Source organism: Salvelinus alpinus, chromosome 17, assembly GCF_045679555.1.
Source record: "Salvelinus alpinus chromosome 17, SLU_Salpinus.1, whole genome shotgun sequence".
Lineage (NCBI taxonomy): Eukaryota > Metazoa > Chordata > Actinopteri > Salmoniformes > Salmonidae > Salvelinus > Salvelinus alpinus.
In genome coordinates, this window is record NC_092102.1 from 49,697,356 (window position 1) to 49,722,080 (window position 24,725).

The 24,725-nt window shown below is 45.5% G+C and overlaps 2 protein-coding genes across 2 annotated transcripts in view; both read right to left on the minus strand.

The window, feature by feature from the left end:
• The window catches only part of LOC139543133 (CDK5 and ABL1 enzyme substrate 2-like), a 102,263-nt gene extending 89,086 nt beyond the window's left edge, over positions 1 to 13,177 (minus strand). Inside the window, exon 1 of the mRNA XM_071349351.1 lies at positions 10,673 to 13,177. Coding sequence (XP_071205452.1) covers positions 10,673 to 11,289 — 617 coding nt within the window. The 5' untranslated portion in view covers positions 11,290 to 13,177. The remainder of the gene's footprint in view (positions 1 to 10,672) is intronic.
• A 1,748-nt stretch (positions 13,178 to 14,925) lies between these two features.
• Positions 14,926 to 24,725, minus strand: part of ccm2l (CCM2 like scaffold protein) — a 37,521-nt gene continuing 27,721 nt past the window's right edge. Inside the window, exons 9-12 of the mRNA XM_071349352.1 lie at positions 24,629 to 24,692; positions 23,049 to 23,208; positions 21,005 to 21,143; positions 14,926 to 15,300 (exon numbers count right to left, since the gene is read on the minus strand). Coding sequence (XP_071205453.1) covers positions 14,945 to 15,300; positions 21,005 to 21,143; positions 23,049 to 23,208; positions 24,629 to 24,692 — 719 coding nt within the window. The 3' untranslated portion in view covers positions 14,926 to 14,944. The remainder of the gene's footprint in view (positions 15,301 to 21,004; positions 21,144 to 23,048; positions 23,209 to 24,628; positions 24,693 to 24,725) is intronic.

Here is a 24,725-nt window from a genome sequence, read left to right on the forward strand (position 1 = left end):
ATAAATACACTGGCACAGAGAGACAGGAAACACAGGGATAAATACACTGGTACAGAGAGACAGGAAACACAGGGATAAATACACTGGTACAGAGAGACAGGAAACACAGGGATAAATACACTGGTACAGAGAGACAGGAAACACAGGGATAAATACACTGGTACAGAGAGACAGGAAACACAGGGATAAATACACTGGTACAGAGAGACAGGAAACACAGGGATAAATACACTGGCCCAGAGAGACAGGAAACACAGGGATAAATACACTGGTACAGAGAGACAGGAAACACAGGGATAAATACACTGGCCCAGAGAGACAGGAAACACAGGGATAAATACACTGGTACAGAGAGACAGGAAACACAGGGATAAATACACTGGTACAGAGAGACAGGAAACACAGGGATAAATACACTGGCCCAGAGAGACAGGAAACACAGGGATAAATACACTGGTACAGAGAGACAGGAAACACAGGGATAAATACACTGGCCCAGAGAGACAGGAAACACAGGGATAAATACACTGGTACAGAGAGACAGGAAACACAGGGATAAATACACTGGTACAGAGAGACAGGAAACACAGGGATAAATACACTGGCCCAGAGAGACAGGAAACACAGGGATAAATACACTGGTACAGAGAGACAGGAAACACAGGGATAAATACACTGGTACAGAGAGACAGGAAACACAGGGATAAATACACTGGTACAGAGAGACAGGAAACACAGGGATAAATACACTGGTACAGAGAGACAGGAAACACAGGGATAAATACACTGGTACAGAGAGACAGGAAACACAGGGATAAATACACTGGCCCAGAGAGACAGGAAACACAGGGATAAATACACTGGTACAGAGAGACAGGAAACACAGGGATAAATACACTGGTACAGAGAGACAGGAAACACAGGGATAAATACACTGGCCCAGAGAGACAGGAAACACAGGGATAAATACACTGGTACAGAGAGACAGGAAACACAGGGATAAATACACTGGTACAGAGAGACAGGAAACACAGGGATAAATACACTGGCCCAGAGAGACAGGAAACACAGGGATAAATACACTGGTACAGAGAGACAGGAAACACAGGGATAAATACACTGGCCCAGAGAGACAGGAAACACAGGGATAAATACACTGGTACAGAGAGACAGGAAACACAGGGATAAATACACTGGTACAGAGAGACAGGAAACACAGGGATAAATACACTGGCCCAGAGAGACAGGAAACACAGGGATAAATACACTGGTACAGAGAGACAGGAAACACAGGGATAAATACACTGGCCCAGAGAGACAGGAAACACAGGGATAAATACACTGGTACAGAGAGACAGGAAACACAGGGATAAATACACTGGTACAGAGAGACAGGAAACACAGGGATAAATACACTGGCCCAGAGAGACAGGAAACACAGGGATAAATACACTGGTACAGAGAGACAGGAAACACAGGGATAAATACACTGGTACAGAGAGACAGGAAACACAGGGATAAATACACTGGCCCAGAGAGACAGGAAACACAGGGATAAATACACTGGTACAGAGAGACAGGAAACACAGGGATAAATACACTGGTACAGAGAGACAGGAAACACAGGGATAAATACACTGGTACAGAGAGACAGGAAACACAGGGATAAATACACTGGTACAGAGAGACAGGAAACACAGGGATAAATACACTGGCACAGAGAGACAGGAAAGACAGGGATAAATACACTGGTACAGGGGGACAGGAAACACAGGGATAAATACACTGGTACAGAGAGACAGGAAACACAGGGATAAATACACTGGTACAGGGAGACAGGAAACACAGGGATAAATACACTGGTACAGAGAGACAGGAAACACAGGGATAAATACACTGGTACAGAGAGACAGGAAACACAGGGATAAATACACTGGTACAGAGAGACAGGAAACACAGGGATAAATACACTGGCACAGAGAGACAGGAAACACAGGGATAAATACACTGGTACAGAGAGACAGGAAACACAGGGATAAATACACTGGCACAGAGAGACAGGAAACACAGGGATAAATACACTGGCACAGAGAGACAGGAAACACAGGGATAAATACACTGGCACGGAGAGACAGGAAACACTGGGATAAATACACTGGTACAGAGAGACAGGAAACACAGGGATAAATACACTGGTACAGAGAGACAGGAAACACAGGGATAAATACACTGGCACAGAGAGACAGGAAACACAGGGATAAATACACTGGCACAGAGAGACAGGAAACACAGGGATAAATACACTGGTACAGAGAGACAGGAAACACAGGGATAAATACACTGGTACAGAGAGACAGGAAACACAGGGATAAATACACTGGCACAGAGAGACAGGAAACACAGGGATAAATACACTGGTACAGAGAGACAGGAAACACAGGGATAAATACACTGGTACAGAGAGACAGGAAACACAGGGATAAATACACTGGTACAGAGAGACAGGAAACACAGGGATAAATACACTGGCCCAGAGAGACAGGAAACACAGGGATAAATACACTGGCCCAGAGAGACAGAAAACACAGGGATAAATACACTGGCACAGAGAGACAGAAAACACAGGGATAAATACACTGGTACAGAGAGACAGGAAACACAGGCATAAATACACTGGGGAAATTAAGCGACACCTGGCGGGGGTGGAGACAATCACAGGAACAGGTGAAACAGAGCAGGGCATGACCGCAGCAAGCCTATAACATTGCTCTTTCACACCGACGACTGGTGATTATCGAGGGGGAGATTGTTGGAAAGATTTTTGATATAGCTTACTGTGAGGAACTATATTTTTCATATAATATCATTTGTAATGGATCTTAAAAATGTGTAACTTTTCTACATTTCCGGGCAGCAGGCCAAGTACTTCTATGCATGCTCAGGCGTGCATGCTCCCTCAACATTATCAGGACAGAGAGACCAGACACATGCTCCCTCAACATTATCAGTACAGAGAGACCAGACAGATGCTCCCGCAACATTATCAGGACAGAGAGACCAGACAGATGCTCCCTCAACAGTATAAGGACAGAGAGACCAGACACATGCTCCCTCAACAATATCGGCACAGAGAGACCAGACAGATGCTCCCTCAACGTTATCAGGACAGAGAGACCAGACAGATGCTCCCTCAACATTATCAGGACAGAGAGACCAGACAGATGCTCACCCAACATTATCAGCACAGAGAGACCAGACAGATGATCCTTCAACATTATCAGGACAGAGAGACCAGACAGATGCTCATTGCTCACATTGACAAATCTCATAAATAATGGTTATGAAATAAACCAAACTTGTTTCTCACAAGTGAAGCAGGTTGTGAACTTCCAAAGAACGTCCTCCCCGAGAATGAGAACGGTAAATGACTGGGATGCACGATATATCGGTAAGCATATCGGAATCGGACGATATTAGCTAAAAATGCCAACATCGGCATTGGCCCAATGTCTAGTTCAAAACCGATGTCAAAGCTGACGTGCATACCTACAGTTGAAGTCGTAAGTTTACATACACCTTAGCCAAATACATTTAAACTCAGTTTTTCACAATTCCTGACATTAAATCTGAGTAAAAAATGCCCTATCTTAGGTCAGTTAGGATCACCACTTTATTTTAAGAATGTGAAAAGTCAGAATAATAGTAGAGAGAATGATTTATTTCAGTTTTTCTTTCTTTCATCACATTCCCAGTGGGTCAGAAGTTTACATACAATCAATTAGTATTTGGTAGCATCACCTTTAAATTGTTTAACTTGGGTCAAACGTTTCAGGTAGCCTTCCACAAGCTTCCCACAATAAGTTGGGTAAATTTTGGCCCATTCCTTCTTACAGAGCTGGTGTACCTGAGTCAGGATTGTAGGCCTGTGTAAAGGCACAATCAACTTAGTGTATGTAAACTTCTGACCCACTGGAATTGTGATTCAGTGAATTATAAAGTGAAATAATCTGTCTGTAAACAATTGTTGGAAAAATTACTTGTGTCATGCACAAAGTAGATGTCCTAACCGACTTGCCAAAACTATAGTTTGTTAACAAGAAATGTGTGGAGTGGTTGAAAAACGAGTTTTAATGACTCCAACCTAAGGTGTATGTAAACTTCCGACTTCAACTGTAGATAAATATACTTTTTTAAGAATATGCCTTTATTATTCCCCCCAAACCCTACCACCCCTCTCCCAATTGGAGGAAACTAATAAACAATAACACTTAGGCTTCTACCTTCAGTTTATACATCTTATACACATTTTACAGACACAATCTATGTTACAATAGTTATATTTTGTTTGTTTTTAGTCCTTCCTCTATTTCTGATGTCCATCCAGTTTGATTTATATTTGTAACTATCTATCTATCTATCTATCTAGCTATTTCACAAAATTTCCGAACCTATATACATTTTTACAGACCCCGTATGTTATACATTGGTTATCTTGTTATTAGTCCCACCCTTCAGCTCCATTCAACCCCTGCCATCTATCTCTTAACACCATCCATATTGGATTTCTATTTGTCATATATTTTTCAACTGTGCTGTTTCACAAAAGTACTGAACCTTTCTATTCTCATAGTTACTACAGATTGTAAATTAAAGATACTTTTTTTTTTGCTAAAATAATTATTATATTATTGTTTGATTGACTATGACTTTTCAAATCAACCAGCAGTGCTATCTGAAGAGTTAGCTCCAGGTAAAATGTTGCACTTCCTCAGACATTCCTGGACCTGTGACCAAAAACAAGCTACATATGAACAATACCAAAACTAATGATCTAATGACTCTGCCTCCTCACAGCAGAATCTGCAGAGCTGGGAGGGTTGTATCCCCCATATATATAACATTCTATTGGTTGCAAGAATTTTGTATAATAATTTAAATAGAAAAATTTGAAGTTTTGAATCTGGTGTTGTTTTGCATGTCAATTCATAAACCATGTGCCATGGAATCAGTACATCGAACATCTATTTTGCAATCTATATGGCACAACTGTCAATTTTTTGGTCCTTAAATGAAATTGGTACATGTTTTTATTTATCACAAATTTCTTTAACCATTTATGTTCTTTAATGCAGGGCCGACAGACAATTTCCTTACTTTTCCCCCCTTCTACTTGCCTCTTCCATTTTAATGGCACTTGAGAAAAATTTTGAAACTTGGAAACATGAACACACTCCTAGCTCCATTCCAACAACTGAAATAAGCTCATAAATTGCATATGCAACAGACATGATACCCCTCTGTCATGGCATTGAAACGCCTGCTCAACAAAACTGCCCACACAGACCGTGGGGTTAAAACTTGCAAAAGTACTCGAGGCTGTGAACAAGCGATTTGGTGGCATTCTCTATTGACTTGAATCTCTTGACTGTGTCGCCACCATGCTCGATGCTAGGTACAGTGGGGAGAACAAGTATTTGATACACTGCCGATTTTGCAGGTTTTCCTACTTACAAAGCATGTAGAGGTCTGTCATTTTTATCATAGGTACACTTCAACTGTGAGAGACGGAATCTAAAACAAAAATCCAGAAAATCACATTGTATGATTTTTAAGTAATTAATTTGCATTTTATTGCATGACATAAGTATTTGATCACCTACCAACCAGTAAGAATTCCGGCTCTCACAGACCTGTTAGTTTTTCTTTAAGAAGCCCTCCTGTTCTCCACTCATTACCTGTATTAACTGCACCTGTTTGAACTCGTTACCTGTATAAAAGACACCTGTCCACACACTCAATCAAACAGACTCCAACCTCTCCACAATGGCCAAGACCAGAGAGCTGTGTAAGGACATCAGGGATAAATTGTAGACCTGTACAAGGCTGGGATGGGCTACAGGACAATAGGCAAGCAGCTTGGTGAGAAGGCAACAACTGTTGGCACAATTATTAGAAAATGGAAGAAGTTCAAGATGACGGTCAATCACCCTCGGTCTGGGGCTCCATGCAAGATCTCACCTCGTGGGGCATCAATGATCATGAGGAATGTGAGGGATCAGCCCAGAACTACACGGCAGGACCTGGTCAATGACCTGAAGAGAGCTGGGACCACAGTCTCAAAGAAAACCATTAGTAACACACTACGCCGTCATGGATTAAAATCCTGCAGCGCACGCAAGGTCCCCCTGCTCAAGCCAGCGCATGTCCAGGCCCGTCTGAAGTTTGCCAATGACCATCTGGATGATCCAGAGGAGGAATGGGAGAAGGTCATGTGGTCTGATGAGACAAAAATAGAGCTTTTTGGTCTAAACTCCACTCGCCGTGTTTGGAGGAAGAAGAAGGATGAGTACAACCCCAAGAACACCATCCCAACCATGAAGCATGGAGGTGGAAACATCATTCTTTGGGGATGCTTTTCTGCAAAGGGGACAGGACGACTGCACCGTATTGAGGGGAAGATGGATGGGGCCATGTATCGCGAGATCTTGACCAACAACCTCCTTCCCTCAGTAAGAGCATTGAAGATGGGTCGTGGCTGGGTCTTCCAGCATGACAACGACCCGAAACACACAGCCAGGGCAACTAAGGAGTGGCTCCGTAAGAAGCATCTCAAGGTCCTGGAGTGGCCTAGCCAGTCTCCAGACCTGAACCCAATAGAAAATCTTTGGAGGGAGCCGAAAGTCCGTATTGCCCAGCGACAGCCCCGAAACCTGAAGGATCTGGAGAAGGTCTGTATGGAGGAGTGGGCCAAAATCCTTGCTGCAGTGTGTGCAAACCTGGTCAAGAACTACAGGAAACGTATGATCTCTGTAATTGCAAACTAAGGTTTCTGTACCAAATATTAAGTTCTGCTTTTCTGATGTATCAAATACTTATGTCATGCAATAAAATGCCAATTAATTACTTAAAAATCATACAATGTGATTTTCTGGATTTTTGTTTTAGATTCCTTCTCTCACAGTTGAAGTGTACCTATGATAAAAATTACAGACCTCTACATGCTTTGTAAGTAGGAAAACCTGCAAAATCGTCAGTGTATCAAATACTTGTTCTCCCCACTGTACAAGGACACCTACTTCGATGCAGACAAGAAACAGGGTTTACGTGAAATGTTACAGACACAGCTGGACCAGATGGAAACGGACACAGTGACAGTGCGCACCGACGAAGAGGACCCCACGACAGAAGAGGCCACTGACAGACAGAGCTGAAACTTCACTGCTTGACATGTATGATGAAATCCTGGTTGAGAAACGATTGAACAAATGAACAACGAAACAGCACAGCAAGTAAGTGAAAGAAATAGGTTTTCATTATGTTTTACTGATAATGGGGACATATGTAAATGCCAACAAAATAACTTTTTGGTCAGAGTGTGTGTGTATCAAACATTGAACTATTTAAATATCTGTTATCAGTATCGGGTTTTCTGGCAAGGAAAATATTGAATATCGGTATCGGGTTTTCTGGCAAGGAAAATATTGAATATCAGTATCGGTTTTTCTGGCAAGGAAAATATTGGATATCGGTATCGGGATTTCGGGCAAGGAAAATATTGAATATCGGTATCGGGTTTTCTGGCAAGGAAAATATTGAATATCGGCTAAAAATGTCATATTGGTGCAACTAGTAATTAATACATGAAATGAATATAACCAAATGACGGGGACTTACTATGTCATGTCTCTCCTGTTCTATTAGACCCACCACTATGTCATGTCTCTCCTGTTCTATAGAACCCACCACTATGTCATGTCTCTCCTGTTCTATTAGACCCACCACTATGTCATTTCTCTCCTGTTCTATAGGACCCACCACTATGTCATTTCTCTCCTGTTCTATTGGTTTTCATTTCAACTTTCTTTCGTTGTCCAGAAGCCAAAGGCACAATCCTGGTCATATTAGCAAGCCATCATAGTTGTTGCATCTTTAGATTCCCCCTTTAAGTTTCTAACAGAGATTTTCATCTCTGCCACATATTGAACCGCAAACAGGTGTGCTGTTTAGAATGGTGTTTTCCCAGGTGTGCTGTTTAGAATGGTGTTTTGCCAGGTGTGCTGTTTAGAATGGTGTTTTCCCAGGTGTGCTGTTTAGAATGGTGTTTTCCCAGGTCCGCTGTTTAGAATGGTGTTTTCCCAGGTGTGCTGTTTAGAATGGTGTTTTCCCAGGTCCGCTGTTTAGAATGGTGTTTTCCCAGGTGTGCTGTTTAGAATGGTGTTTTCCCAGGTGGTCTGTTTAGAATGGTGTTTTCCCAGGTGTGCTGTGTAGAATGGTGTTTCCCCAGGTGTGCTGTTTAGAATGGTGTTTTCCCAGGTGGGCTGTTTTAGAATGGTGTTTTCCCAGGTGTGCTGTTTAGAATGGTGTTTTCCCAGGTGTGCTGTTTAGAATGGTGTTTTCCCAGGTGTGCTGTTTAGAATGGTGTTTTCCCAGGTGTGCTGTTTAGAATGGTGTTTTCCCAGGTGTGCTGTTTAGAATGGTGTTTTCCCAGGTGTGCTGTTTAGAATGGTGTTTTCCCAGGTGCTCTGTTTAGAATGGTGTTTTCCCAGGTGTGCTGTTTAGAATGGTGTTGTCCCAGGTGTGCTGTTTAGAATGGTGTTGTCCCAGGTACGCTGTTTAGAATGGTGTTTTCCCAGGTGTGCTGTTTAGAATGGTGTTTTCCCAGGTGTGCTGTTTAGAATGGTGTTTTCCCAGGTGTGCTGTTTAGAATGGTGTTTTCCATTTCTGTCATTCTGAGCACCGTGGGTGGACACCCTAATCAGGTTATGCACCCAACGCATATGGACGATAAATTAAAAATGTTCCTAGTCACGTTGCCCGGCGGCACATTTTCCTAACGGAAACCCTTCTTCATACCGTTCCTGTACCATACCGGAGTATACGGTATTACCGGCAGTGGGGCATTATTTCTTTCCTGAAGTAATTTTTTTTTCACTCATAAAACAAATTTAGGCAGCAGGGATCTTGATCCAGAAGGGGGTTGAATATCTCTGCTGTAACCAAGAAGCTTGATGTTGACATCTAGCCACTTCGCTAGTAAGTTAGCGAACCAAAATACACAGCTGGAACTAGTATTATTATCTTAGTTGTTTTATGGTTTTGAAAATCATACCATTGGTATTTCAAACTACCCCGGAGTACGGTATGTAGGGTAAACGCCCAAGCCTATTTGGCATATTCTGTGGCGCACCACCAAACATTATACTGATAGTTGCCAAGCTGCACAGGGTGGTTTGTAAACAAACTCAGTAAGTGTTTGTGTGTGTGTGTAGTTTGTAAACAAACACAGTAAGTGTTTGTGTGTGTGTGTGGTTTGTAAAACAAGCACACAGCCTAGTTAGTCAACTGCGTCATTAATTAAGGATATGTGCACAGTAGTCAGAGGCAACTCCTTGTCAAAATATAACAGTACTTCATATACACTGATTGTGGTTTAAAGTACACAACTTATCCCACCTAATGGTGATACAGTGAGACAAGTGACCTGACAAAACCCCTGCACGGATAGGGCAAAGTTGGCACATTCTAGCCCCTATAAACGGTGGACTCCTCATAAAGTCAACATTTCCACTCCCTAGTCTAATAAGTGTGTGTGTGTGTGTGTGTGTGTGTGTGTGTGTGTGTGTGTGTGTGTGTGTGTGTGTGTGTGTGTGTGTGTGTGTGTGTGTGTGTGTGTGTGTGTGTGTGTTCTCACAGTACAAGTGGTAACTTGTGGCTATGTGTTTTAATGAACAGACAATCCACCCTTAGTAGCAGAGACTGTAGGCTATAACAATACAGTAGAGCTAGAAAATTGCTGTTGACTCTGGCTAATTATTTGTACTTGTCTTTCACTTTTTATTGTTATTCTTTCGTTTTGTTTTATCCTCTTATGTTTGTGTAGTAAATATTTCTGTTTTAATTTTCATTGTTTACATTTATTTTATTTTTTTCATAAAAATCTTTTCCTGTGACGCGCTATGCGTTGCATCCGGGTCTGTAATGTACTATAGAAATAAAGCTTGATTTGATGTGATTTTTTTATGAGGAAGTGATTGACCAATAATTTGGCTTTTTTTTGTTTTAGTCAATGACTACAAGTATAACCTAATGCAGGGCTTCTTTGAGTAACTGAAGATAAACAAGGCTGCTTCTATTTATTATTATCATGTAACCTACTGCAATTGTTATTCACACGGTATAAACGGTAACTTGTTTCTAATCTACCACAATCAAAATAATACGCAGCCAATCCAACAGTCTCCCCTTTGTAGCGGAAATTACAGTTGCGATACTTCTAATGAGGGAGACCAATAATAACTACACTTCTCTGAGCAAGAAATTAGACTCAGCACTGTATTGGCAAATACAAGCGCCTCTTTCAGGAGGAACTGACCTGGCTGGTTGCTTTTTGACATGATAGCCTAGTAACAATGTAACGCAACAAAAAAAATAAGTTAAAATAAGACAATGTAGCCAACTGATGTTTGTTGTGTGCTTATTAAAGTGACCGCGTCAAGATACAATAATGTATAAAGAAAGACGCACTCACACGTGGACACAGTTGAAATGAACAAGATGAGGGGACACAGGCAGGATGAGTTGGAGTGCGGTGTCATTACAAACGATGCCAGACAACACAGACAACACAGAAACCTTTGCCCCCGGGACATGAATTACACAGCAATTAACTCACCACCACCGTCCAGATTCCGAAATCACCGAACTAGAACTCTGAACAGACAGCACCGTGGACGACTTCCGCGGTCGGAGGGGAGTAGGATGGAGACCCGCCGGAGAGAGGAGGTTTCCCTGCGAGGAAAACGACCCTCCTCGCCTCTCCAGAAATAACTCCGTGGTCCCATCATTGAACGAGTCCGAAGGCAGAACGAGGATAGGCGGGACAGTGATCACCCCGAGTCTCAGTACGGGGCTAACGTTCCCAACTGCCCCACAGCTCACAGACGTCGGTAGGTTACCGAAGTTCCCATAGCTACTACTAGATGCCGTTGACATCCCGGCCACTGTCGTTCCGATATCATCCCCAAGGAACTCGCCGTCTCGATGATGGGGGTCTCGGTTTCCATGGTCTAACGGTTGAACCGGCTGTCCGTCTAGAGAAATGTTACTAAGGAATAAAAGAGCTGCTTGTCTCCTCCGAGAATCTCTACTTTTCCTCCGGTGTTGTTTATGCGGGTTGGTAGTGTTAGTTAACGTAGTGCAGGCGGTAGCCGCCATTCTCCGGTAGAAGTCAACTGTCAAGACGTTCCCACCGCGCCAGGACGACTCCTTCACGCCCACTAGGATTTCCATTGGACAACAGCGAATAATATATATAAAAAAAAGTATTGCACAAGGTGAAAGCTGATTGGTCTTTCTTGCTTTTGTTATGAAACTGAGCGCAACCGGTCAAAACATTTGAGATCATTTGAGAAAAGAGAAAATTAATAGGTTTCTAATGGACGCGAATTAATGAACTGCAGCTTAGTAGACAATAGGTAATTACATTTGACAATACAAGCTCTTTTCTCAATAATCCTATAATGATTTGGTAATATCTGTGCTATTAAGGACAAATCCATGAAGACCTAGAGATAATTTAGCCGATATAGAGTATTGAGATATCTGTGAAAGATACGAGGCGACATTATTAGCGGATGATAAAGCGGGGAGATAATTCGCAAAATCCGTTGCTGATTAATTTTTGCAATGATACTTTATCCTCACACACAGGCACACACATACAGGCATGCACGCACGCACGCACGCACGCACGGACACACACACACACACACACACACACACACACACACACACACACACACACACACACACACACACACACACACACACACAGGCACACACACACACACGCACACACACACAATTTTAAATCTCTAATACACAATTTTACACAAAATACTAAAACATTCTTTATTGCAAAATGTAATATGAACTTGTATTCAAGCTGCCTGTTGTGTAACCAATCATCAGAAACATGGTGAGAAAACATCCAAACCACCACATTGAACACAGAGCCCAGCCTGCCCTGTCCACATTGAACACAGAGCCCAGCCTGCCCTGTCCACATTGAACACAGAGCCCAGCCTGCCCTGTCCACATTGAACACAGAGCCCAGCCTGCCCTGTCCACATTGAACACAGAGCCCAGCCTGCCCTGTCCACATTGAACACAGAGCCCAGCCTGCCCTGTCTACATTGAACACAGAGCCCAGCCTGCCCTGTCCACATTGAACACAGAGTCCAGCCTGCCCTGTCCACATTGAACACAGAGTCCAGCCTGCCCTGTCCACATTGAACACAGAGCCCAGCCTGCCCTGTCCACATTGAACACAGAGCCCAGCCTGCCCTGTCCACATTGAACACAGAGCCCAGCCTGCCCTGTCCACATTGAACACAGAGTCCAGCCTGCCCTGTCCACATTGAACACAGAGCCCAGCCTGCCCTGTCCACATTGAACACAGAGCCCAGCCTGCCCTGTCCACATTGAACACAGAGCCCAGCCTGCCCTGTCCACATTGAACACAGAGTCCAGCCTGCCCTGTCCACATTGAACACAGAGCCCAGCCTGCCCTGTCCACATTGAACACAGAGCCCAGCCTGCCCTGTCCACATTGAACACAGAGCCCAGCCTGCCCTGTCCACATTGAACACAGAGCCCAGCCTGCCCTGTCCACATTGAACACAGAGCCCAGCCTGCCCTGTCCACATTGAACACAGAGCCCAGCCTGCCCTGTCCACATTGAACACAGAGCCCAGCCTGCCCTGTCCACATTGAACACAGAGCCCAACCTGCCCTGTCCACATTGAACACAGAGCCCAGCCTGCCCTGTCTCCGGACTAATTACATGACATCAGGCAGGGAGATGTGGTAGGCACAGGCAACCCTTGATGATCATAGGCTGTGCAGTCACACAGACAGGCGCACACACACACACACACACACACACACACACACACACACACACACACTGGGTCCTGGTCTGAAGTAGTGCACTACCCTATGGGCCCTGGTCTGAAGTAGTGCACTACCCTATGGGCCCTGGTCTGAAGTAGTGCACTACCCTATGGGTCCTGGTCTGAAGTAGTGCACTATATCACTGCTCTCTCTCTCTCTCTCTCTCTCTCTCTCTCTCTCTCTCTCTCTCTCTCTCTCTCTCTCTCTCTCTCTCTCTCTCTCTCTCTCTCTCTCTCTCTCTCTCTCTCTCTCTCTCTCTCTCTCTCTCTCTCTCTCTCTCTCTCTCTCTCTCTCTCTCTCTCTCTCTCTCTCTCTCTCTCTCTCTCTCTCTCTCTCTCTCTCTCTCTCTCTCTCTCTCTCCATCCCTCTCTCTCTCTACCTATCCTCTATCTCCCTCTCGCCCTCTCGCCCTCCTCCCTCTCCACCTACCCCCTTCTTCTCTCCCGCCCTCCCTCCCTCTCTCCCTTGTTATTCATTAATGCTAGGCGTCGTGCCCAAACCCGGATGCAAATAGCATGTAAATGAGTTGAATCCAAAGGCATTCTTGATGCAAAGTGCTTGTTTGTGTCCCAAATGGCCTCCTATTCCCTACATAGTGTCCTTCTTTTGACCAGAGCCCTATGGCCTCCTATTCCCTACATAGTGCCCTTCTTTTGACCAGAGCCCTATGTCCTCCTATTCCCTACATAGTGCCCTTCTTTTGACCAGAGCCCTATGGCCCCCTATTCCCTACATAGTGCCCTTCTTTTGACCAGAGTCCTATGTCCTCCTATTCCCTACATAGTGCCCTTCTTTTGACCAGAGCCCTATGGCCTCCTATTCCCTACATAGTGCCCTTCTTTTGACCAGAGCCCTATGGCACCCTATTCCCTACATAGTGTCCTTCTTTTGACCAGAGCCCTATGGCCTCCTATTCCCTACATAGTGCCCTTCTTTTGACCAGAGCCCTATGGCACCCTATTCCCTACATAGTGTCCTTCTTTTGACCAGAGCCCTATGTCCTCCTATTCCCTACATAGTGCCCTTCTTTTGACCAGAGCCCTATGTCCCCCTATTCCCTACATAGTGCCCTTCTTTTGACCAGAGCCCTATGGCCCCCTATTCCCTACATAGTGTCCTTCTTTTGACCAGAGCCCTATGGCCTCCTATTCCCTACATAGTGCCCTTCTTTTGACCAGAACCCTATCACTAAATGAGTTAGAGGGACAAAATAATGTTTACCACTTGGTGACTCACTACGTCCTCAATGAGAGTTAAGCTACTGATATGGAAACTAAAAGATGGCCACTCAGTCTCATGACTCAGGTGCCACCTACTGACCGTTGTGCCCCTGACTCTGTGGCTGACCCTGTGGCTGACCCTGTGGCTGACCCTGTGGCTGACCCTGTGGCTGATCCTGTGGCTGATCCTGTGGCTGACCCTGTGGCTGACCCTGTGGCTGACCCCGTGGCTGACCCCGTGGCTGACTCTGTGGCTGACCCTGTGGCTAACCCTGTGGCTGACCCTGTGGCTGACCCTGTGGCTGACCCGGTGGCTGACTCGGTGGCTGATCCTGTGGCTGACCCTGTGGCTGACCCCGTGGCTGACCCTGTGGCTGACCCTGTGGCTGACCCTGTGGCTGACTCTGTGGCTGACCCTGTGGCTGACTCTGTGGCTGACCATGTGGCTGACCATGTGGCTGACCATGTGGCTGACTATGTGGCTGACCCTGTGGCTGACCCTGTGGCTGACCCTGTGGCTGACTATGTGGCTGACCCTGTGGCTGACCCTGTGGCGGACTCTGTGGCTGACCCTGTTGCTGACCCTGTGGCTGACTCTGTGGCGGACTCTGTGGCTGACCCTGTGGCTGACCCTGTGGCTGACCCTGTGGCTGACCCTGTGCTAATCTCAGTCTCTTGTGTGGTGTGTGTTTGAGTGTGTTGGTCATGATATTGTGAATAAACACGGCAAAAAGACAACATTTCTGTTCCACAACGACCCCACCACTTCTTCACAGATAATAATCCTCCTCCTCTATATCTCCCTGACACCCCCCCTGCTCTCCCTGCCACCCCCCCTGCTCTCCCTGCCAACCCCCCTGCTCTCCCTGACACCCCCCATGTTCATGTTGGAAGCCCAGGGCCTCGATGTCGTGTGTGATGTCACTGATCCTGCGGTTGAAGTCCTGCGAGCCCGAGGGGAGTGACCAGCTGTCGTAACCCCGCACGGCCGTCGCCGCCGTACTGCTCATGCTCCGTTTGATCCGGCCGAAGCTGTCCGTCAGAATACCCCCCTCCCGGATCCCGATGCCTTCTAGGAAGCTCTCGAAAACACCCACGTCCTTGTCTGGGATGAAGGGACGCATGCCTGGAGGAAAGGGACAGAGAGGAAGACACAGTCAGACTTAGTGCCTGGGGAACCGAGACGGGAACCGTCAGTCCTAGGGAACCGAGACAGGGGAACAGTCAGTCCTAGGGAACAGAGACAGGGGACAGTCAGTCCTGGGGAACCGAGACGGGAACAGTCAGTCCTAGGGAACAGTCAGTCCTAGGGAACAGTCAGTCCTAGGGAACAGAGACAGGGGACAGTCAATCCTAGGGAACAGAGACAGGGGACAGTCAATCCTAGGTAACCGAGACGGGAACAGTCAGTCCTAGGGAACAGAGACGGGAACAGTCAGTCCTAGGGAACAGTCAGTCCTAGGGAACAGAGACGGGAACAGTCAGTCCTAGGGAACAGAGACAGGGAACAGTCATTCCTAGGGACCAGAGACAGGAACAGTCAGTCCTAGGGAACCGAGACAGGGGAACAGTCAGTCCTAGGGAATAGTCAGTCCTAGGGAACAGAGACAGGTGAACAGTCAGTCCTAGGGAACAGTCAGTCCTAGGGAACAGAGACAGGGGACAGTCAGTCCTAGGGAACAGAGACAGGGGACAGTCAGTCCTGGGGAACCGAGATGGGAACAGTCAGTCCTAGGGAACAGTCAGTCCTAGGGAACAGAGACAGGGGACAGTCAGTCCTAGGGAACAGAGACAGGGGACAGTCAGTCCTAGGGAACAGAGACAGGGGACCGTCAGTCCTAGGGAACAGAGACAGGGGACAGTCAGTCCTAGGGAACAGAGACAGGGGACAGTCAGTCCTAGGGAACAGAGACAGGGGACAGTCAGTCCTAGGGAACAGAGACAGGGGACCGTCAGTCCTAGGGAACCGAGACGGGAACAGTCAGTCCTAGGGAACAGAGACAGGGGAACAGTCAGTCCTAGGGAACAGAGACAGGGGAACAGTCAGTCCTAGGGAACAGAGACAGGGGACAGTCAGTCCTAGGGAACAGAGACAGGGAACAGACAGTCCTAGGGAACAGAGACAGGGGACAGTCAGTCCTAGGGAACAGAGACAGGGAACAGTCATTCCTAGGGAACAGAGACAGGGAACAGAGACAGGGGAACAGTCATTCCTAGGGAACAGAGACAGGGAACAGTCAGTCCTAGGGATCAGAGACAGGGAGACAGTCAGTCCTATGGAACAGAGACAGGGAACAGACAGTCCTAGGGAACAGTCAGTCCTAGGGAACAGAGACAGGGAACAGTCAGTCCTAGGGAACAGAGACAGGGAACAGTCAGTCCTAGGGAACAGAGACAGGGGACAGTCATTCCTAGGGAACAGAGACAGGGGACAGTCATTCCTGTGGAGGAGACAAGAGGACTAGTAGTATGGGGTTATAGCTGGTGACTAGTTTTGCTGAATGAGTGAATGAATGAATATACCTGGGAAAGGATGGGATGATGGGAAGACTTAGTGTGTCTCACGATATCTGTGTGTCTTAGCGTGGCCCTGCCTGCCAAGGCTATAACACACAGCTGATGACTATTGAATAGGACTTGTCTTCAGACTGTATATATTCTAGTGGTCTTCTTCTCTTTCTCCAGTGTCTCCATTTGCTCCTGGTTCAGAATTATAGGAAGTGGGCACCAAGTGTGAAAGTGGTGTGACATGATGTTAAAGCTGTTTCCATCAGACACCACTGCTCTCATGTGAATCTGTATTCCAGTCACATCCGTATTGCAGACTGGCTTGACAATCAACAGCAGGGGTTAGCAAACAATACACAAACTCTCTCTCTTTATCATCTCTCTCTCTCTCCCCCTCTGTCTCCCTCCCTCTCTCTCTCGCCCCTCTCTCTTTCTCTCTCATCTCTCTCTCTCTCTCTCTCTCCCCCTCTGTCTCTCCCCCTCTCTCTCTCGCCCTCTCTCTCTCTCATCTCTCTCTCTCTCTCTCCCCCTCTGTCTCTCCACCTCTGTCTCTCCCCCTCTCTCTCTCGCCCCTCTCTCTCTCTCTCTCCCCCCTCTCTCTCTCGCCCCTCTCTCTCTCGCCCCTCTCTCTCTGTCTCTCTCTCCCCTCTCTTTCTTTTCATCTTTCTCTCTCTCTGTCTCTCTGTTACATGACCTACAACACGGTTAGGCAAGTTAATGTTTTCAACATTTTCAGACTACTAAACAACTATTGATTTAGTTCAATCAACGTGAGCTCAGTATGATGTAGCTGTCCAGGGTTCTGATTTCTCTGTGTGCTATTTGGTATTTTTGGTATTAGGATCCCCATTAGCTGTTGCAAAAGCCTAGGCTCCACACAGAACATGAAACATGACATCACACAGAACATGAAACATGACATCATACAGAACATGAAACATGACATCACACAGAACATGAAACATGACATCACACAGAACATGAAACATGACATCATACAGAACATGAAACATGACATCACACAGAACATGAAACATGACATCACACAGAACATGAAACATGACATCACACAGAACATGAAACATGACATCACACAGAACATGAAACATGACATCACACAGAACATGAAATCACACAGAACATGAAACATGACATCACACAGAACATGAAACATGACATCACACAGAACATGAAACATGACATCACACAGAACATGAAACATGACATCACACAGAACATGAAACATGACATCACACAGAACATGAAACATGACATCATACAGAACATGAAACATGACATCATACAGAACATGAAACATGACATCATACGGAACATGCAAATTGACATCACACAGAACATGAAATCACACAGAACATGAAACATGACATCATACAGAACATGAAACATGACATCATACAGAACATGAAATCATACAGAACATGAAACATGACATCATACAGAACATGAAACATGACATCATACAGAACATGAAACATGACATCACACAGAACATGAAACATGACATCATACAGAACATGAAACATGACATCACACAGAACATGAAACATGACATCACACAGAACATGAAACATGACATCATACAGAACATTAATAGACAATAACAGCCCAAGGACAGAACTACATACATTTTGTAAAAGGCACACGTAGCCTACATATCAATGCATACACACAAACTATCCAGTTCAAATAGGCGTTGTGACGTGAGGTGTTGCTTTATCTGTTTTTTGAAACCAGGTTTGCTGTTTATTTGAGCAATATGAGATGGAAGGAAGTTCAATGCAATAAGGGCTCTATATAATACTGTACTCTTTCTTGAATTTGTTCTGGATTTGGGGACTGTGAAAAGACCCCTGGTGGCATGTCTGGTGGGGTAAGTGTGTGTGTCAGAGGTGTGTGTAAGTTGACTATGCAAACAATTTGGGATTTTCAACACATTAATGTTTCTTATAAAAATAAGTGATGTAGTCAGTCTCTCCTCAACTCTTAGTCAAGAGAGACTGGCAGCATAGTATCTATATCAGCCCTCTGATTACAATGAAGAGCAAGATGCCCCGCTCTGTTCTGGGCCAGCTGCAGCATAACTAGGTCTTTCTTTGCAGCACTGGACCACACGACTGGACCACAATCAAGATTAGACAAAACTAGAGTCTGCAGGGCTTGCTTTGTGGAGTGTGATGTCAAAAAAGCAGAGACATCTCTTTATTACGGACAGACCTCTCCCCATCTTTACAACCACTGAGTCTATATGTTTTGACCATGACAGTTTACAATCTAAGGAAACGCCAAGTAATTGAGTCTCCTCAACTTCAAGGTCCATGTTTGCCCTTTGGCAAGGCTACAGTTCCTGCAGAAAGGATTCATACCCCTTGACTTCTTCCACATTTTGTTGCGTTACAGCCTGAATTTAAAATGGATTAAATTGAGATTTTATTGTCACTGTCCTACACACAATACCCCATAATGTCAAAGTGGAATGATGTTTTACAAATTTTTTCAAAATATTTATAAAAAAATGGAAAGCTGAAATGTCTTGAGTCAATAAGTATTCAACCCCTTTGCTGTGATAAGCCTAAATATGTTCATGAGTAAAAATGTGCTTAACAAGTCACATAATAAGTTGCATGGACTCAATAATAATAGTGTTAAACATGATTTTTGAATGACTACCTCATCTCTGTACCCCACACATACAATTATCTACTGTATAAGGACCCTCAGTCGAGCAGTGAATTTCTAGAGAGACTGTTAAGGCAGTGTGTCTATTTAAAAAAACATAGCATGAACTCAATAATAATAATAATAGTGTTTAACATTATTTTTGAATGACTACCTCATCTCTGTACCCCACACATACAATTATCTACTGTATAAGGACCCTCAGTCGAGCAGATTCAACCACTGTCACGTTCCTGACCTGTTTTCTCTTGTTTTTGTATGTGTTTAGTTGGTCAGGGCGTGAGTTGGGGTGGGCATTCTATGTTTTGTGTTTCTATGTTGGGTGCAATGTGTTGCCTGATATGGTTCTCAATTAGGGGGCAGGTGTTTTACGTTTCCTCTGACTGAGAACCATATTAAGGTAGGCTGTTCACACTGTTTGTTTGTGGGTGGTTGTCTCCTGTGTCCGTATATGTTACCACACGGGACTGTTTCGTTTTGTCGTTCGTGTATGTAGTCTGTTCCTGTTCGTGCGTTCTTCGTATATTGTAAGTTCTCAAGTCCAGGTCTGTCTACATCGTTTATTTGTTTTTGTAGTTTGTTAAAGTGTTTTCGTGTTTCGTCTTTACTTTAATAAACATCATTATGTTCAACGCTGCATTTTGACCCTTATTCCTCCTCCTCATCCGGGGAGGAGGAATTAGACAGTCGCTACAACCACAAAGATCCCTCATGCCTCGCAAAGAAGGGCTCCTATTGGTAAAATGGTCAAAATGAGCACGGTGAAGCTATTAATTACACTCTGGATGGTGTATCAATACACCCAGTCACTACAAAGATACAGGCGTCCTTCCTAACTCAGTTGCCAGAGATGAAGGAAACCGCTCAGGGATTTCACCATGAGGCCAATGGTCACTTTAAAACAGTTTGAGTTTAATGGCTGTGATAGGAGAAAACTGAGGATGGATCAACAACATTTCAGTTACTCCACAATACTAACCTAAATGACAGAGCGAAAAGAAGGAAGTTTGTACAGAATACAAATATTCCATAACATGCATCCTGTTTGCAACAAGGCACTAAACTAATGCTACATATTGTGGCAAAGCAATTCACTTTTTCTTGATTACAAAGTGTTATGTTTGGGTCAAATCCAATACAACACATTACTGAGTACCACTTTCCATATTTTCTAGCATCGTGGTGGCTGCATCATGTTGTGGGTATGCTTGTAATCGTTAAGGACTGGGGAGTTTTTCAGGATAAAAAAATAAATGAAAAGCACAGGCAAAATCCTAGACGGAAAATTTGGTTGAGTCTGCCTTCCACCAGACACTGGGTGATGAATTCACCTTTCAGGAGGACAATAACCTACCTACAGCTAGCCATACAAACAGGGTTAGGAATGGAACATTTTGGGAACCTGGTTTACCTGGGTTTCCCCCATTTGGTTTATAAATGTATGTATATAATATTGCACTGTTAAAAGACCAGTTCTGTGACATTGGTAAAGCTATGTGACGTAATAACTCGAGGTCTCACTACACCTGTGTGTGTGTGTGTGCGTGTGCGTGTGCGTGTGCGTGTGTGTGCGCGCGTGCGTGCGTGCGTGTGTGTGTGTGTGTGTTGCTTGCATGTTATCCTACCCAGTAGCAGGAACTTCCTGTTATCTCCATACAGCTGTAGCAGGTCAGAACAGAACACATCTATGGGAGATCCCAACCTGTACTCTCTCAACAACAGGGCAAATTGCTGGAGCTCCTGGGGACTCAGCTTACTCCTTAGCTGGGTGGTACAGGGAGAGAGAGGGGACAAACACAAGTTACAAGGAGGGACATTACAGGGGAGGAGAGGGGACAAACACAGGTTACAAAGAGGGACATTACAGGGGAAGAGAGGGAACAAACACAGGTTACAAGGAGGGACATTACAGGGGAAGAGAGGGGACAAACACAGGTTACAAGGAGGGTCATTACAGGGGAAGAGAGGGGACAAACACAGGTTACAAGGAGGGACATTACAGGGGAAGAGAGGGGACAAACACAGGTTACAAGGAGGGACATTACAGGGGAAGAGTACTCCTGCCCCCCCCCAATGACGGCCTACCCCGGCCCGGCCCAACCCTCCCGTAACCCTAACGACGCTGGGCCAATTGTGTGCCGCCCTAGCTTTACTGTGGTCGTGACTCCACACTGTGATCTTCACTGTGGTCGTGACTCCACACTGTGACTTTCACTGTGGTAGTGACTCCACACTGTGACCTTCACTGTGGTCGTGACTCCACACTGTGACCTTCACTGTGGTAGTGACTCCACACTGTGATCTTTACTGTGGTCGTGACTCCACACTGTGACCTTCACTGTGGTAGTGACTCCACACTGTGATCTTCACTGTGGTCGTGACTCCACACTGTGATCTTCACTGTGGTAGTGACTCCACACTGTGATCTTCACTGTGGTCGTGACTCCACACTGTGATCTTCACTGTGGTCGTGACTCCACACTGTGATCTTCACTGTGGTAGTGACTCCACACTGTGATCTTCACTGTGGTAGTGACTCCACACTGTGATCTTCACTGTGGTAGTGACTCCACACTGTGATCTTCACTGTGGTAGTGACTCCACACTGTGATCTTTACTGTGGTAGTGACTCCACACTGTGATCTTTACTGTGGTAGTGACTCCACACTGTGATCTTCACTGTGGTAGTGACTCCACACTGTGATCTTTACTGTGGTAGTGACTCCACACTGTGATCTTTACTGTGGTAGTGACTCCACACTGTGATCTTTACTGTGGTCATGACTCCACACTGTTTATTAGCTATCCCTATCTAGTTCGAAGGTGGGACACCCCTTTGCCTCCAGAACAGCCTGAATTCTTCGGAGCATGGAAACATTGCTCAATCGGCATCAAGGGACCTAACGTGTGCCAGGAAAACATTCTCCACACCATTACACCACCAGCCTGTACCGTTGACACCAGGCAGGATGGAGCCACGGACTCATGCTGCTTACGCCAAATCATGACTCTGCCATCAGCATGACGAAACAGGAACCGGGATTCGTCGGACCAGGTGATGTTTTTCCACTCCTCACTTGTCCAGCGTTGGTGATGGCGTGGAGCAGCTTCTTCTTGTGTTTCGCTGATAGTAGTGGAACCAGGTGTGGTCGTCTGCTGACAAGGACAGACGAGTTGTGCGTTCTGAGACGCCGATCCGCACGCCACTGTTGTACTGCGCCGTTATTGGTCTGTTTGCGGCCCCGCCTCTTATCTCGCACGATTCTTGCCGTTCTCCTTCGACTTCTCTCATCAACGAGTTGTTTTCGCCCCACAGGACTGCCGCTGATTGGATGTCGGTTTGTTTGTTCGCAGCGTTCTGGGTAAAAACCCGAGACGCTGTCGTGTGTGAAAAGCCGGACGGTTTTTATAAAGATACTGGAGCTGGTGAGTTTGGTACCGACTCTACGGTCGAGTGGCCCGTTCTAACGTTCAATCGAAACAGTGACTGAATGCCTCGATGCCCGTCTGCCTGCTTTATATAGCCACGGTACCCGTTCAATCGAAACAGTGACTGAATGCTTTAAATAGCCACGGTACCCGTGCAAACGAACCATTTTCCTGAACGGGGAGGGTGGTGTACCTAACAAAAAAAAACTGCCCAATGACTGATCGTGTATTTATTCTTACGGTGATCATGTACTCCTGCATGAGCTGTAGGCCCTGGTTGCTGTCTCCTCCGTCACTACGCAGCGATGCCAGGCTGTGATGTGAGCCCTGTAGGGACAGAGACGAGCTCTCACTGTAGCTCTCACTGTAGTACAGGTCAAAGGCCTCCTGGGATCCATCACTATGGGAGAAGACACAGGTAGCAGAAGGAAAGAAACGGCCGGGTAAATTACATTGTAAAGCGTTGCTTATTATACAGCAATTAAACCTATGAATGAAACACATGGAGAACTCATAAAGGGATCTTTGCCCTATCACTGATTATACACTGTCCCTGTATCATGGACTAACTGATTATACACTGTCCCTGTATCATGGACTAACTCACTGTCCCTGTATCATGGACTAACTCACTGTCCCTGTATCATGGACTAACTCACTGTCCCTGTATCATGGACTAACTCACTGTCCCTGTATCATGGACTAACTCACTGTCCCTGTATCATGGACTAACTCACTGTCCCTGTATCATGGACTAACTCACTGTCCCTGTATCATGGACTAATTCACTGTCCCTGTATCATGGACTAACTCACTGTCCCTGTATCATGGACTAACTGACTGTCCCTGTATCATGGACTAACTGACTATACACTGTCCCTGTATCATGGACTAACTCACTGTCCCTGTATCATGGACTAACTCACTGTCCCTGTATCATGGACTAACTGACTATACACTGTCCCTGTATCATGGACTAACTCACTGTCCCTGTATCATGGACTAACTCACTGTCCCTGTATCATGGACTAATTCACTGTCCCTGTATCATGGACTAACTGACTATACACTGTCCCTGTATCATGGACTAACTCACTGTCCCTGTATCATGGACTAATTCACTGTCCCTGTATCATGGACTAACTCACTGTCCCTGTATCATGGACTAACTCACTGTCCCTGTATCATGGACTAACTCACTGTCCCTGTATCATGGACTAACTCACTGTCCCTGTATCATGAACTAACTCACTGTCCCTGTATCATGAACTAACTCACTGTCCCTGTATCATGGACTAACTCACTGTCCCTGTATCATGGACTAACTCACTGTCCCTGTATCATGGACTAACTCACTGTCCCTGTATCATGGACTAACTGACTGTCCCTGTATCATGGACTAACTCACTGTCCCTGTATCATGGACTAACTCACTGTCCCTGTATCATGGACTAACTCACTGTCCCTGTATCATGGACTAACTCACTGTCCCTGTATCATGGACTAACTCACTGTCCCTGTATCATGGACTAACTGATTATACACTGTCATCTGATCTGAAAAAGGACATGAACGAGACGTTTAAAGAGAAGTTTCCTCAAGTCAAGCTGACTCTCAGCAAGATCAGGAGGTATACTACTGTAGTGTGTGTGTGTGTGTGTGTGTGTATGTGTGTGTGTGTGTGTGTGTGTGTGTGTGTGTGTGTGTGTGTGTGTGTGTGTGTGTGTGTGTGTGTGTGTGTGTGTGTGTGTGTGTGTGTGTGTGTGTGTGTGTGTATGTATGTGTGTGTGTGTGTGTATGTGTGTGTGTGTGTTACTCACTAAGAGCTGCAGAGACTGAAGTCAGCGTCGTAGCTGTACGTCATGTCAGTCAGACAGCTGTCACCTGGGAGACATAACAACACTGTCATCATGAAAT